The 12690-nt window shown below is 44.4% G+C and overlaps 1 protein-coding gene across 4 annotated transcripts in view; it reads left to right on the top strand.

Annotated features, from left to right (window-relative positions):
* The window catches only part of plcg1 (phospholipase C, gamma 1), a 95158-nt gene that overhangs the window by 51967 nt on the left and 30501 nt on the right, over positions 1 to 12690 (top strand). For all 4 annotated transcript variants that reach the window (XM_084333892.1, XM_084333890.1, XM_084333891.1 and 1 more), the window contains exons 14-19: positions 531 to 699; positions 2691 to 2813; positions 5908 to 6009; positions 6330 to 6517; positions 11043 to 11243; positions 12179 to 12298. In XM_084333892.1, the coding sequence (XP_084190018.1) occupies positions 531 to 699; positions 2691 to 2813; positions 5908 to 6009; positions 6330 to 6517; positions 11043 to 11243; positions 12179 to 12298 (903 nt within the window). The remainder of the gene's footprint in view (positions 1 to 530; positions 700 to 2690; positions 2814 to 5907; positions 6010 to 6329; positions 6518 to 11042; positions 11244 to 12178; positions 12299 to 12690) is intronic.

Here is a 12690-nt window from a genome sequence, read left to right as displayed (position 1 = left end):
GAGAGCGATCAGATGGATCAAGAGAGAGCAGACAGACAGGCACGTAGGGATGACCTCGACTAGTCGACTAATCGATTGAAAGGAGCCGTAGTCGACTGCCAACCTTAGTTGAATGCAAAAAATATATATTTGTTTAAAAAAGAAATTTATATAAATAATTTTTTCCAAAAGCAAAGAGGCCTAGAAGCGTGGCTAACGCTAATGGCACGCATACCAGCGAGGCTAACTGCCTAAGAAAACGGGCACAGAGGCACTGAAAGAGGATTTCACACACTAGACAAATATCAAGATGTATCCATCAGTGGACCAATTGCATGCTTTTGCAGAGGACAAGAAGCCTTCAGTCGACACCCCCCACAGCCCAAATGGAATGACCCCCCCCCCCACACACATTTTATATATATATATTTATTTTTTTCTCTACCAGTCGACTATACAAATCCTTAGTTGGGGACAGGCCTACAGGAAATCGGACAGATTTCGAGTTGGTATGAATGGACTTGGACTCTAATAGCCCGGTCCTCCCTCAGGTATCCTGTCATCCTGTCCATCGAGGACCACTGCAGCATCGTGCAGCAGAGGAACATGGCCACCCACTTCAAGAAGGTGTTCGGAGACATGCTGCTCACCAAGGCGGTGGACATGTCCGCCGATGGCCTGCCCTCGCCCAATCAGCTCAAGAAGAAGATCCTTATCAAGGTCAGAGGTCATGGAGTCACTCACTGGAAAACTGGTCTACTTTGAGGATGCATTTTTCTCCGTTAAAAGTGAGATGGTGTTGTAGGCCAGGGGTTCCCAAAGTGGGGGTTGCGAGCCGCCGCGCGCGCGGGGGGGGGGGGGTCGCTAGATTATATATAAAAAAAAAATTATATATATATATTTTTTTTTAGTCGGGCCACTGAACTTAGAAGCAGGCCAGGCCAGTGTTTCTAGTTGCAGCAGCGCAATAGTTGGATAACCTAGGTGGGGAACAACCAGGAGATCACTGCAACTCACACAAGTTGGAGAACTATCTCTCTATCTCTCTCGCTCTCTCTCTCTTGCTCTCACACACACACAAAAGGAGCCGCATGTGATTGGTGGAGGCGGGACCCTTACAAAAAACTGTTGTTGCTAATCATTGACGCATGCTAGCCTGTAATAATCCCCCCCAGACAAATCTACTTTGCATTTGATATATTGCAAATATATGCCATCACACACACTGGCATTTAAAGGGTTAGAATTATAAAATGAATACGTGGTGTTATGATCAGGGCTGAAGTTGAATAAAAGATTGTATTTTTTTTCAATCTGCCATTACAAAAAAACAGAATCCATCAAAATCAGTGTTGCTAATCATACATATGCTAGCCTGTTTTTTAACAATAATATGTGATGCCATCACAAACACTGGCATTTAAAGGGTACAAATAAAAAGATTCCTGCACTGCATTAAGTCTTTCCTGGTGGGGGACCCCCAGACCCCCTGCTTAAAAAGTGGCCTGACTGGGGCTATATTTTGCACTATTTCCTGGCCTGAATGATTTCCCCAGTCCGGCCCTGGTTAAAAGCCTCCAATGCTTATTAGTGTGTGCGTTTGAACGTTTGCATGTTTCAATCATACATTTCCATTTATAAAAAAAATAAAAATAAAAAAAATAATATTTATTTTACCTCCTATAATAGTGGGGGTTGCGGCTCTCTGACACCGTTATTTGGGGGCCACGGCCTGAAAAGTTTGGGAACCCCCTATGGATTGTGAAAGTAAAAATATTGCATGTGATCTTTGGATAATAATAAGGGGAATACTCATGCTGTAATAACCAAAGCAAAAGTGAATGTTAAGGATCGATCAATGGAGGTAGCATCAAAGTCTTGTCTTCTTGATAATGGGGACTAATGAGACCTGACCCCTGTCTCTTTGAATGGGAAGTCATCATATCTAAGAATCTCATACATAACATTGTTTTTCTTTTCAATATTATTATTGGAAGTCACTGGTAAATTGCGGACAGCACAGAATGGTTAATTTGGTCGAAATGAGTTTTGATGGAACAGGCGCAAATCTGCAATAGCTGCGTTTATATTACATATTTTAGTAATTTAGGTGACGCCACGGCAACCACTCGGGATGCAATTCCCAGCCTTTCGGCAGAAATTGTTATTAATTTAAAACATCTTTAATTAAAACACACAATGTCTCTGGCGATTCCCACCCCTATAGCATAACATTCGCTTCTTAAAGAGACCATCATCCGATGAGGAGGGCCACTATGACCAAAATCCTAAGCATTTAACCCTTTTCCTACTACATCGTATTTGTAATGGACAGACTTTCACAGCCTTTTTTTTTTCTTTCTCCATGATTGATAATAAGGATGTAAGCAGAGCCTGCTCTTCACTGCAGAGCCTGAACCCAAAGCATCGATGCCATGTTCCAATACTGAACAGTCTAGACAGTGTGGGGCCACTAGACACAAATAACTGAGGTCTATCTATTAGAGAAATCCAACATGTGCCAAAAAGGGCAGAAAATCGAGTCTAGTTTTCTGACATTTTGCACATGGCTGCATGTCAGTATCTGGTACCTGGATCTCCTAATAAATAACTATCCCCCCTGTTCTTTCTCATTTTCTGCACATTTCCTCCCACCTTCCCTCCCTCTTGCCTCCTGCTTTGTGTCCGTGTTGTCTCCTCCTCTCCTGCAGCATAAGAAGCTTGCAGAAGGCAGTGCCTACGAGGAGGTGTCCACCTCCACACCCTACTCGGAGAATGACATCAGCAACTCCATCAAGAACGGCCTCTTATTCCTGGAGGATCCCATCAACCATGTGAGCTCTCCTCTCTTGACACTGTGCTGTTTCTCACTGTCTCCTCTCTTGACACTGTGCTGTTTCTCACTGTCTCCTCTTGACACTGTGCTGTTTCTCACTGTCTCCTCTTGACACTGTGCTGTTTCTCACTGTCTCCTCTCTTGACACTGTGCTGTTTCTCACTGTCTCCTCTCTTGACACTGTGCTGTTTCTCACTGTCTCCTCTCTTGACACTGTGCTGTTTCTCACTGTCTCCTCTCTTGACACTGTGCTGTTTCTCACTGTCTCCTCTCTTGACACTGTGCTGTTTCTCACTGTCTCCTCTCTTGACACTGTGCTGTTTCTCACTGTCTCCTCTCTTGACACTGTGCTGTTTCTCACTGTCTCCTCTCTTGACACTGTGCTGTTTCTCACTGTCTCCTCTCTTGACACTGTGCTGTTTCTCACTGTCTCCTCTCTTGACACTGTGCTGTTTCTCACTGTCTCCTCTCTTGACACTGTGCTGTTTCTCACTGTCTCCTCTCTTGACACTGTGCTGTTTCTCACTGTCTCCTCTCTCGACACTGTGCTGTTTCTCACTGTCTCCTCTCTTGACACTGTGCTGTTTCTCACTGTCTCCTCTCTTGACACTGTGCTGTTTCTCACTGTCTCCTCTCTTGACACTGTGCTGTTTCTCACTGTCTCCTCTCTTGACACTGTGCTGTTTCTCACTGTCTCCTCTCTTGACACTGTGCTGTTTCTCACTGTCTCCTCTTGACACTGTGCTGTTTCTCACTGTCTCCTCTTGACACTGTGCTGTTTCTCACTGTCTCCTCTCTTGACACTGTGCTGTTTCTCACTGTCTCCTCTCTTGACACTGTGCTGTTTCTCACTGTCTCCTCTCTTGACACTGTGCTGTTTCTCACCGTCTCCTCTCTTGACACTGTGCTGTTTCTCACCGTCTCCTCTTGACTCTGTGCTGTTTCTCACTGTCTCCTCTCTTGACACTGTGCTGTTTCTCACTGTCTCCTCTCTTGACACTGTGCTGTTTCTCACTGTCTCCTCTTGACACTGTGCTGTTTCTCACTGTCTCCTCTCTTGACACTGTGCTGTTTCTCTCTGTCTCCTCTCTTGACACTGTGCTGTTTCTCACTGTCTCCTCTCTTGACACTGTGCTGTTTCTCACTGTCTCCTCTCTTGACACTGTGCTGTTTCTCTCTGTCTCCTCTCTTGACACTGTGCTGTTTCTCACTGTCTCCTCTCTTGACACTGTGCTGTTTCTCACTGTCTCCTCTCTTGACACTGTGCTGTTTCTCACTGTCCTCTCTTGACACTGTGCTGTTTCTCACTGTCTCCTCTTGACACTGTGCTGTTTCTCACTGTCTCCTCTCTTGACACTGTGCTGTTTCTCACTGTCTCCTCTCTTGACACTGTGCTGTTTCTCACTGTCTCCTCTCTTGACACTGTGCTGTTTCTCACTGTCTCCTCTCTTGACACTGTGCTGTTTCTCACTGTCTCCTCTCTTGACACTGTGCTGTTTCTCACTGTCTCCTCTCTTGACACTGTGCTGTTTCTCACTGTCTCCTCTTGACACTGTGCTGTTTCTCACCGTCTCCTCTCTTGACACTGTGCTGTTTCTCACTGTCTCCTCTCTTGACACTGTGCTGTTTCTCACTGTCTCCTCTTGACACTGTGCTGTTTCTCACTGTCTCCTCTCTTGACACTGTGCTGTTTCTCACTGTCTCCTCTCTTGACACTGTGCTGTTTCTCACTGTCTCCTCTCTTGACACTGTGCTGTTTCTCACTGTCTCCTCTTGACTCTGTGCTGTTTCTCACTGTCTCCTCTCTTGACACTGTGCTGTTTCTCACTGTCTCCTCTCTTGACTCTGTGCTGTTTCTCACTGTCTCCTCTCTTGACACTGTGCTGTTTCTCACTGTCTCCTCTCTTGACTCTGTGCTGTTTCTCACTGTCTCCTCTCTTGACACTGTGCTGTTTCTCACCGTCTCCTCTCTTGACACTGTGCTGTTTCTCACTGTCTCCTCTCTTGACACTGTGCTGTTTCTCACTGTCTCCTCTTGACTCTGTGCTGTTTCTCACTGTCTCCTCTCTTGACACTGTGCTGTTTCTCACTGTCTCCTCTCTTGACACTGTGCTGTTTCTCACTGTCTCCTCTCTTGACACTGTGCTGTTTCTCACCGTCTCCTCTCTTGACACTGTGCTGTTTCTCACTGTCTCCTTGACACTGTGCTGTTTCTCACTGTCTCCTCTCTTGACACTGTGCTGTTTCTCACTGTCTCCTCTCTTGACTCTGTGCTGTTTCTCACTGTCTCCTCTCTTGACACTGTGCTGTTTCTCACTGTCTCCTCTCTTGACACTGTGCTGTTTCTCACTGTCTCCTCTCTTGACACTGTGCTGTTTCTCACTGTCTCCTCTCTTGACTCTGTGCTGTTTCTCACTGTCTCCTCTCTTGACACTGTGCTGTTTCTCACTGTCTCCTCTCTTGACACTGTGCTGTTTCTCACTGTCTCCTCTCTTGACTCTGTGCTGTTTCTCACTGTCTCCTCTCTTGACTCTGTGCTGTTTCTCACTGTCTCCTCTCTTGACACTGTGCTGTTTCTCACTGTCTCCTCTCTTGACACTGTGCTGTTTCTCACTGTCTCCTCTTGACACTGTGCTGTTTCTCACTGTCTCCTCTTGACACTGTGCTGTTTCTCACTGTCTCCTCTCTTGACACTGTGCTGTTTCTCACTGTCTCCTCTTGACACTGTGCTGTTTCTCACTGTCTCCTCTTGACACTGTGCTGTTTCTCACTGTCTCCTCTCTTGACACTGTGCTGTTTCTCACTGTCTCCTCTTGACACTGTGCTGTTTCTCACTGTCTCCTCTTAAAGACTGTGCTTTTTCAGTCTTTGACACAATGGAATAGTCTGAACCCATCTTGTCTGCTCTCTAGTATATTAATTAATCTAATCTAATCCATTATCCTCTACTCCCTCCTTTACACTCCTCTACTCTTTTATTCTCTCCTACACTCTCCTCTACACTCCTTTACTCTCTCCTCTACTCTCTCCTACACTCCTTTACTCTCTCCTCTACTCTCTCCTCTACACTCCTCTCCTCTCTCCTCTCTCAGGAGTGGTATCCTCACTTCTTTGTCCTGACCAGCAGTAAGATCTACTACTCGGAGGAAACATCCAGTAACCAAGGCAACGATGACGAGGAGGAGCACCGAGAGGTGAGGCAGCCCGGTGGACACGACACTATAGAGGCACCGAGAGAATCATGTAGATTCTAGAACATTCTGAACAGTCTGAAGGTCAGGGACCTGGTGCTCTGTGTGTAGATCAAGAAACATGTAGACCAAGAAACTCTGCAGGTATTCTCCCCATAAATGAAATGGTTGGACTTGAACAAATATACCATCTCTCTGTCTCGCTTTCTCTGTCTCACTCCCTTCTGTGTCCCTCTCTCTGTCTTGCTCCCTCTCTCTCTCTGTCTCTCTTCCCCTCTCTCTCTCTCCCCCTCTCTGTCTCTCTCTCTCCATCCCTCTCCCAGGTGTCCAACGGCATGGACCAGCACGTGACGGAGAAGTGGTTCCACGGGAAGCTGGGCGCCGGGCGGGACGGCAGGCAGATCGCGGAGAGACTGCTGTCTGAGTACTGCCTGGAGACCGGAGCCCCCGACGGCTCCTTCCTCGTCCGAGAGAGTGAGACCTTCGTGGGGGACTACACGCTGTCTTTCTGGTACAGCCCTCCTACCTTTTGTGTTTCAATGTAGAGAACTGGAGGTTTAGTATAGAATCATAGAATCATCTCTCTCCCTCTCTCTTTCTCTCTGTATGTTCAATGATGATGATCAATGAAGTAGCCAAAAGTTACACTATGAAAACTAACTTGATAGTTGATGATGATAAATATTTCACTTCATTAGCAAAATATTGTAAAATCATTAAGTCTGCTAAAAGCTATTCTCCCTATTGTGTGTGCATACATTTAATATAGGCTACTCTTTTTCACATGGATTAGGCTAATTAGCTTTAACAATCCTGATTCCTGAGCCTATTTTATTCAAAGGGAATATTTTGATTTAAATATGTATATAGCCCATATATAAAAATACATTTTAATCATATCTCCTGTGCTGGCACAAACACTACCATAGCGTGGAGTGGATAGATAACACACAATACATATACTAATTCATGGAAATATACTAAAAAGCTATTTATGGCCAGTAAAAATCTCTCTGGCTGGTAGTTTTTTTTATTATCTAAAGCCAAAAAGGATGAGGATACTCATTAAACATTTTGAAATATTAAATAGCAAATATAATCAACTGATTAATCGTTAACAAAATAATCGTTAGTGACTGCCCTAATTATTATTAATTATTTAATGTATTGTTTATTTCTTTATTTATTGGTTCATTTGAATTGGACACATAAAAAAACATGTTGTTTATGGCCCCCGGCTCATTTCAAACACCAGTCCCTTGGTGGCCGTTGTTCCTCATCTACGCTAAATGAAATTAATTGAAATAGACTAGATGGCAAATTACTATTGAAGATAAATACAGCATTACTACCCCGCTTGTTCCTCAGGCTTAACTCTTTACAACTCAACGGGCCGCATGCAAAACTGGAACGCGATCGATCAGGGCAGATCGATCGATGGCGATGGCTTTCTCATTGATCGGAACATAGCCGTAGTCACGGGCTGCCGTGTGCCATTATCCATGCGCTCCCTCCGCTAATGCACGGGGCTCTGCATGAGTGGCTGTTATCCCGGAGCCGATCGATGCTTATTAGACTCTCACACTATGGGACGGGCGACGCTCAGCGGGGGACTCATTCTGGGCACGTGGGACTCCGGAGCGTGTCTCTGGCCCACACGACAGTGATGACACAGAGGAGGAGTTTTGACCTTAAAACAAGGGAGCGGCCCTTTTCGTTATGTTTGCCAACAATATGAATCAAATCTAACCAGTGGATATGCTCTGAAACTAAGACATGTTGTGATAAAATGTTATTTTTATTGTGATGTTTTCATCATGTGATTAATAATAATGACGTTATTTGTATAGCACCTTTCTTACAGGGGATTGCAGTTCAAAGTGATTTACATCAGTAAGAAATAAGACACAAAATCTGTGTAAAACAAGCAGCAAGAGCAAAGCATAAAGTGGAATATATATGAATCAAATCATATCAGAACCTCACGTTCCAATAGGCTTCTGTTGGAAGCCCCCCCCCCCCCCACCCCACGCCACCCCACGCCCCCTTATCACTGGTGCTCTGTTTACATGTTGATGAAGAAAGAGGGACATGAACCAGTGGATATGCTCTGCCGGTTGTCACTTCACACATGGATACAGGGGGCGACAGTGGTTCAGGAGGTAGAGCGTCGTCTGGTAATCGGAAGGTTCTGGGTTGGATTCCGGATCCTCCCGGGGCAGTAGGGATGGGTACCGAACTCTGTACTTTTATATTAACACTTTGAGAGCCAGTCCGTGTTTTCCTTTTTACCCCCTTGAATGCCCAAATCCACTCCAATGTTAACGTTAATATCGCCTAATCTATGTTTTAAATTATGGCTATGTGTCTAATCTGCCCGTCGCTTATCAAAGACTCATTTTCCAGTCAACATTGTCAAAGCAGATTGTTTTTTTATCGCTTCATTTCCGTTTGATAGCATTTTGAAAATCACTCGTTTTCGCGAGAAAAAAAAAACACATTCTATGATAATCACCTTTTACTGGAATATTCTAGAACGTTGTCATTTGTCTGCCTATTTATGAATCGTTTTCAAATAAACGCTAGATAATCGATAGTATAATTATGTGTGCGCACGCACGCTCGTGCCGCGCGCTGATAATCGCTGCTCTTATTTCCTGATGGCTTTTACAGTCAAAACAGCCATATCACATATAGGGGAAACGCTTATATATCCATGAAAACGAGTCTGATTATCCTAAGACTGATAGATTCCTTACCTGAGATCAGATGGTATCCAAATGGATTATTCCAATTCCTGATCACCATTCGAAAAAATCGATCATTGTATTGATCAACCGTGTATACAGTAGAACACATAATCCCCGCTGCTCTTCAGGCTCCGGAGTGATGCCGGCTGCGTGAGTGAGACGTAAAATGTGGAGTCAGAAATCCTTTCTCCCATTCACTTTCATTGAGTCCAATCCAAAAGGGTGATTTACCATCTGGGAGATGATAGGGGGCGCTTTTTTCACATCGGAGCGCCTGGGGTGACTGGATCTCCAACGGTAGGCTCGCTTGATGCAATATGATTTCAGATCGCTAATAAAAAAAAACTGAATAAAACGAATATTCTCGTGAGTGGGCATTCAACCCGGGGGGTAATAACACGAGAAAACTCGTGGGTGGCATTCAAAGTGTTAAGGGTACCGACCGAATTACATCGGTACTACAGAGTACTAGCGTTGACCTTCGATTATTATTTTTTATTCGAAGCTTCAGGCCGAGATTCGATTTTAATTTGAAGCTTCGAAATATTTTTTTTATTTTTTTTTTTATGTTGTGGGACTTGTACAGCACTTTGTTCAACTTTGTCAGTGCTGTAAAGTTTAAACCTTTTAAAATCTTAGACAAACAACACTTTGCTTCCATGAAATATTGTAAGCCGTCATTTGAGGCTTTATAAAAGCAGCACAATGAACACAAATCTGTCAGTGCAGAGTCCAACCTCATCTTAAATAACAAACAGCATTGCTTGTTGTAGTTAACAAAGAGGCAGAGTTGATTTAAAAAAAATAATATATTCATATATATATATTTTTTTTCTTTTTTACATAATCGAATTTAATTTTCATATTCGAATCCCATGCCCATCGAACGAAGCTTCGAAGTATTTAAGACAGCCCTACAGAGTACCGATTCACGTTTGATCAATCAGTGCCACATTTCGATACCTAAGACCCACCCAGTTCGAAAATAATCAGAATTCCAATGACACGCAATTGTCATTTCATTATAGACAGACAGCGCAGACCTTCAATGATGCGCAATTGTCATTTCATAAGACACAGACCAGCACGAGCAACAGACCAGCGTGTCTAACATGCTTGGCATCCTTCCTCGCCATTCCTCTATGTCCACATTGTGGTAAAACCTTAACTAGATTCAAGAAAAACCTTAACTAACGTTGGCTAACCCTGGATATGCTCACAGCGGAGTGACTCCACGACATCAGTTCCATTAGTGAGGAAATGGGGGTTATATTGACGAGGCTTGACAACCGAGGTTCAAAGATAACTTCACATTTATTGGCTGTTTGTTTATATATATCGCTTCATGCATGGGGATCCATGTTACAACTCCGTGTGTTGACTTCCTAGTGTGACATCACTCAACTATAGTAACCAAGAGGCTCAAACTCAAACCTAATACATCACCTCTCTCGCTCTCTCTACATTCAATGATTTAAAGTAGCCAAACGTTACAATATAAATACTAACTGGATAGTTGATGATATAAACATTTAATTTCATTATCTGAAATATTCTAAAATCATTAAGTCGGCTATAAGCCATTCTCCCTTTGTTTGTGTGTGTGTGTGTGTGTGTGTGTGTGTGCGCGCACATCCCATCTCTGGTCTTTGGAAAGACCTGATGAGGTCGGAGGAGTTTGATGGTATTTACCGAGGATGGCCAGATAATGTTTATATTTAAACTTACAAAATAATGATACATAATAAATGTATACATGATCATGCAACATAAAGAAAATCGTTGTAGGAATGGTTTGGGAGAGGGAGGTAGGGAGGGTTTTTAGTTTGTGTCGTGTGATAACAATGTTGAAATTTAGAAGTTTAGACTTTAGTTTAGTTTTGCAACAGAAATTAAAATGTTGTTGGAAAAAGATACTGTTTGGTACCGGTATCGATTCCCAGGTAGCGGTATCGGTTAAAATGTGAACGGTACCCAACCCTACCGGGCAGGGTGTCGAAAGTGTCCTTGAGCAAGGCACTGAACCTCCTAACTGCTCCCGGTGAGCAGCTTGGCCTCTGTTCTGTTGGTGTGTGAATGTGAGTGAACGGGTGAATGTGAGGCACAAGTTGTAAAGCACTTTGGATAAAAGTGCTATATAAATGCATTTAGGGACACATGGATGGATGCAGGCAGCAGAATAGAGAGTGAAGGACTCTAGAGAATATAACCTCTTTATAAAGTACCCCCTCTTCCTCTCTCTCTCTCTCTCCCTCTCATCCCCCTCTCCTCCTTGTCCGGCTCCAGGCGCTCGGGGCGCGTGCAGCACTGTCGTATCCACTCACGCCAGGAGGCCGGCAGCCCCAAGTTCTATCTCACGGACAACCTGGTGTTCGACACGCTCTTCGCCCTCATCACACACTACCAGCAGGTGGCGCTGCGCTGCAACGAGTTTGAGATGAAGCTGACGGAGCCTGTGCCACAGACCAACGCCCACGAGAGCAAAGAGTGAGTCTCTCCCCAGGGAGTATTTACTAATTCTACAGAGGAGACACTGACCTCCTTTTCAGGGATGTGATTGGTCCAGGTTTTTTGGACATGCGCTCTCCCATTAATCCCCATTGGATATTGCGGTTTTCCTCGCGTTCCGTATCATCTCCTGACCACGCCCTGGTCACATCCCTGCACCACTCGGCAACCGCTATAAGCTCTGCGATGGCCTTGAGGATATAAGATATTATGCACATACTGCACAAAGACCCTGAATGAGCATTCATAATAAATTAGATGAATCTGCCATTATCAGGTTCCATGCAGCCGTCACTGCCATCCTCTCATCCATCTCCATTTAACCTGACCAGCCAAATTAACCTGGCCTGTGTTTATGCATCCTGACAGCCAGACTAACCTGACCTGTGTTTATACATCCTGACCAGCCAGACTAACCTGGCCTGTATCTGTGTCTATATGTTCTGACCAGCCAGACTAACCTGGCCTGTATCTGTGTCTATATGTTCTGACCAGCCAGACTAACCTGGCCTGTATCTGTGTCTATGTTCTGACCAGCCAGACTAAGCTAGCCTGTATCTCTGTGTGTCTATATGTTCTGACCAGCCAGACTAACCTGGCCTGTATCTGTGTGTCTATATGTTCTGACCAGCCAGACTAACCTGGCCTGTATCTCTGTGTGTCTATATGTTCTGACCAGCCAGACTAAGCTAGCCCGTATCTCTGTGTGTCTATATGTTCTGACCAGCCAGACTAACCTGGCCTGTATCTCTGTGTGTCTATATGTTCTGACCAGCCAGACTAAGCTAGCCCGTATCTGTGTGTCTATATATGTTCTGAACAGCAAGAATAAGCTAGCCTATATCTCTGTGTGTCTACCGGTATACATCCTGAACAGCCAGACTAAGCTAGCTTGTATCTGTTGTCTATTTCAGGTGGTACCACGCCAACCTCTCCAGGAGCCATGCGGAGAACATGTTGATGAGGGTTCCTCGTGACGGAGCCTTCCTAGTCAGGAAGAGGGCGGAGCTTAGCTCCTTTGCCATCTCCTTCAGGTAAACCTCCGCCACCTGCACAAATATAAATCTTATTGATGCATAACTGCAAACTTTCAAAAATTGGAACCAGCTTTTATTGGACGAGCACAGTAAACATGGACTGTATTGTCTTGGTATGAAACGACTTTCACAGTACATACTGGCGTGCATACTTCTACAAGAATAGTAGCATTTCACAAGACCGTGGAAGGTAGACGATAGACTAGAAATATGACTAGTATAAACATTCAGTGCATCATGCCATACAGTGCTATTATAGCTGTAGAGGATTGTGTATTGGGGAGTGTGTCCAGTAGTGCATTAACTACAATAGGGATGTTATGAATAGAATGAGGTGTGCAGTGGCTTGGTGTGCGATGCTTGAAGTTGTACAGATATGATTAATAATC

This window comes from Notolepis coatsorum, assembly GCF_963971535.1.
Source record: "Notolepis coatsorum genome assembly, chromosome: 17".
Classification (NCBI taxonomy): domain Eukaryota; kingdom Metazoa; phylum Chordata; class Actinopteri; order Aulopiformes; family Paralepididae; genus Notolepis; species Notolepis coatsorum.
Note: the sequence above shows the minus strand (reverse complement) of the source record. Positions and strands in the feature narration are given on the sequence as shown.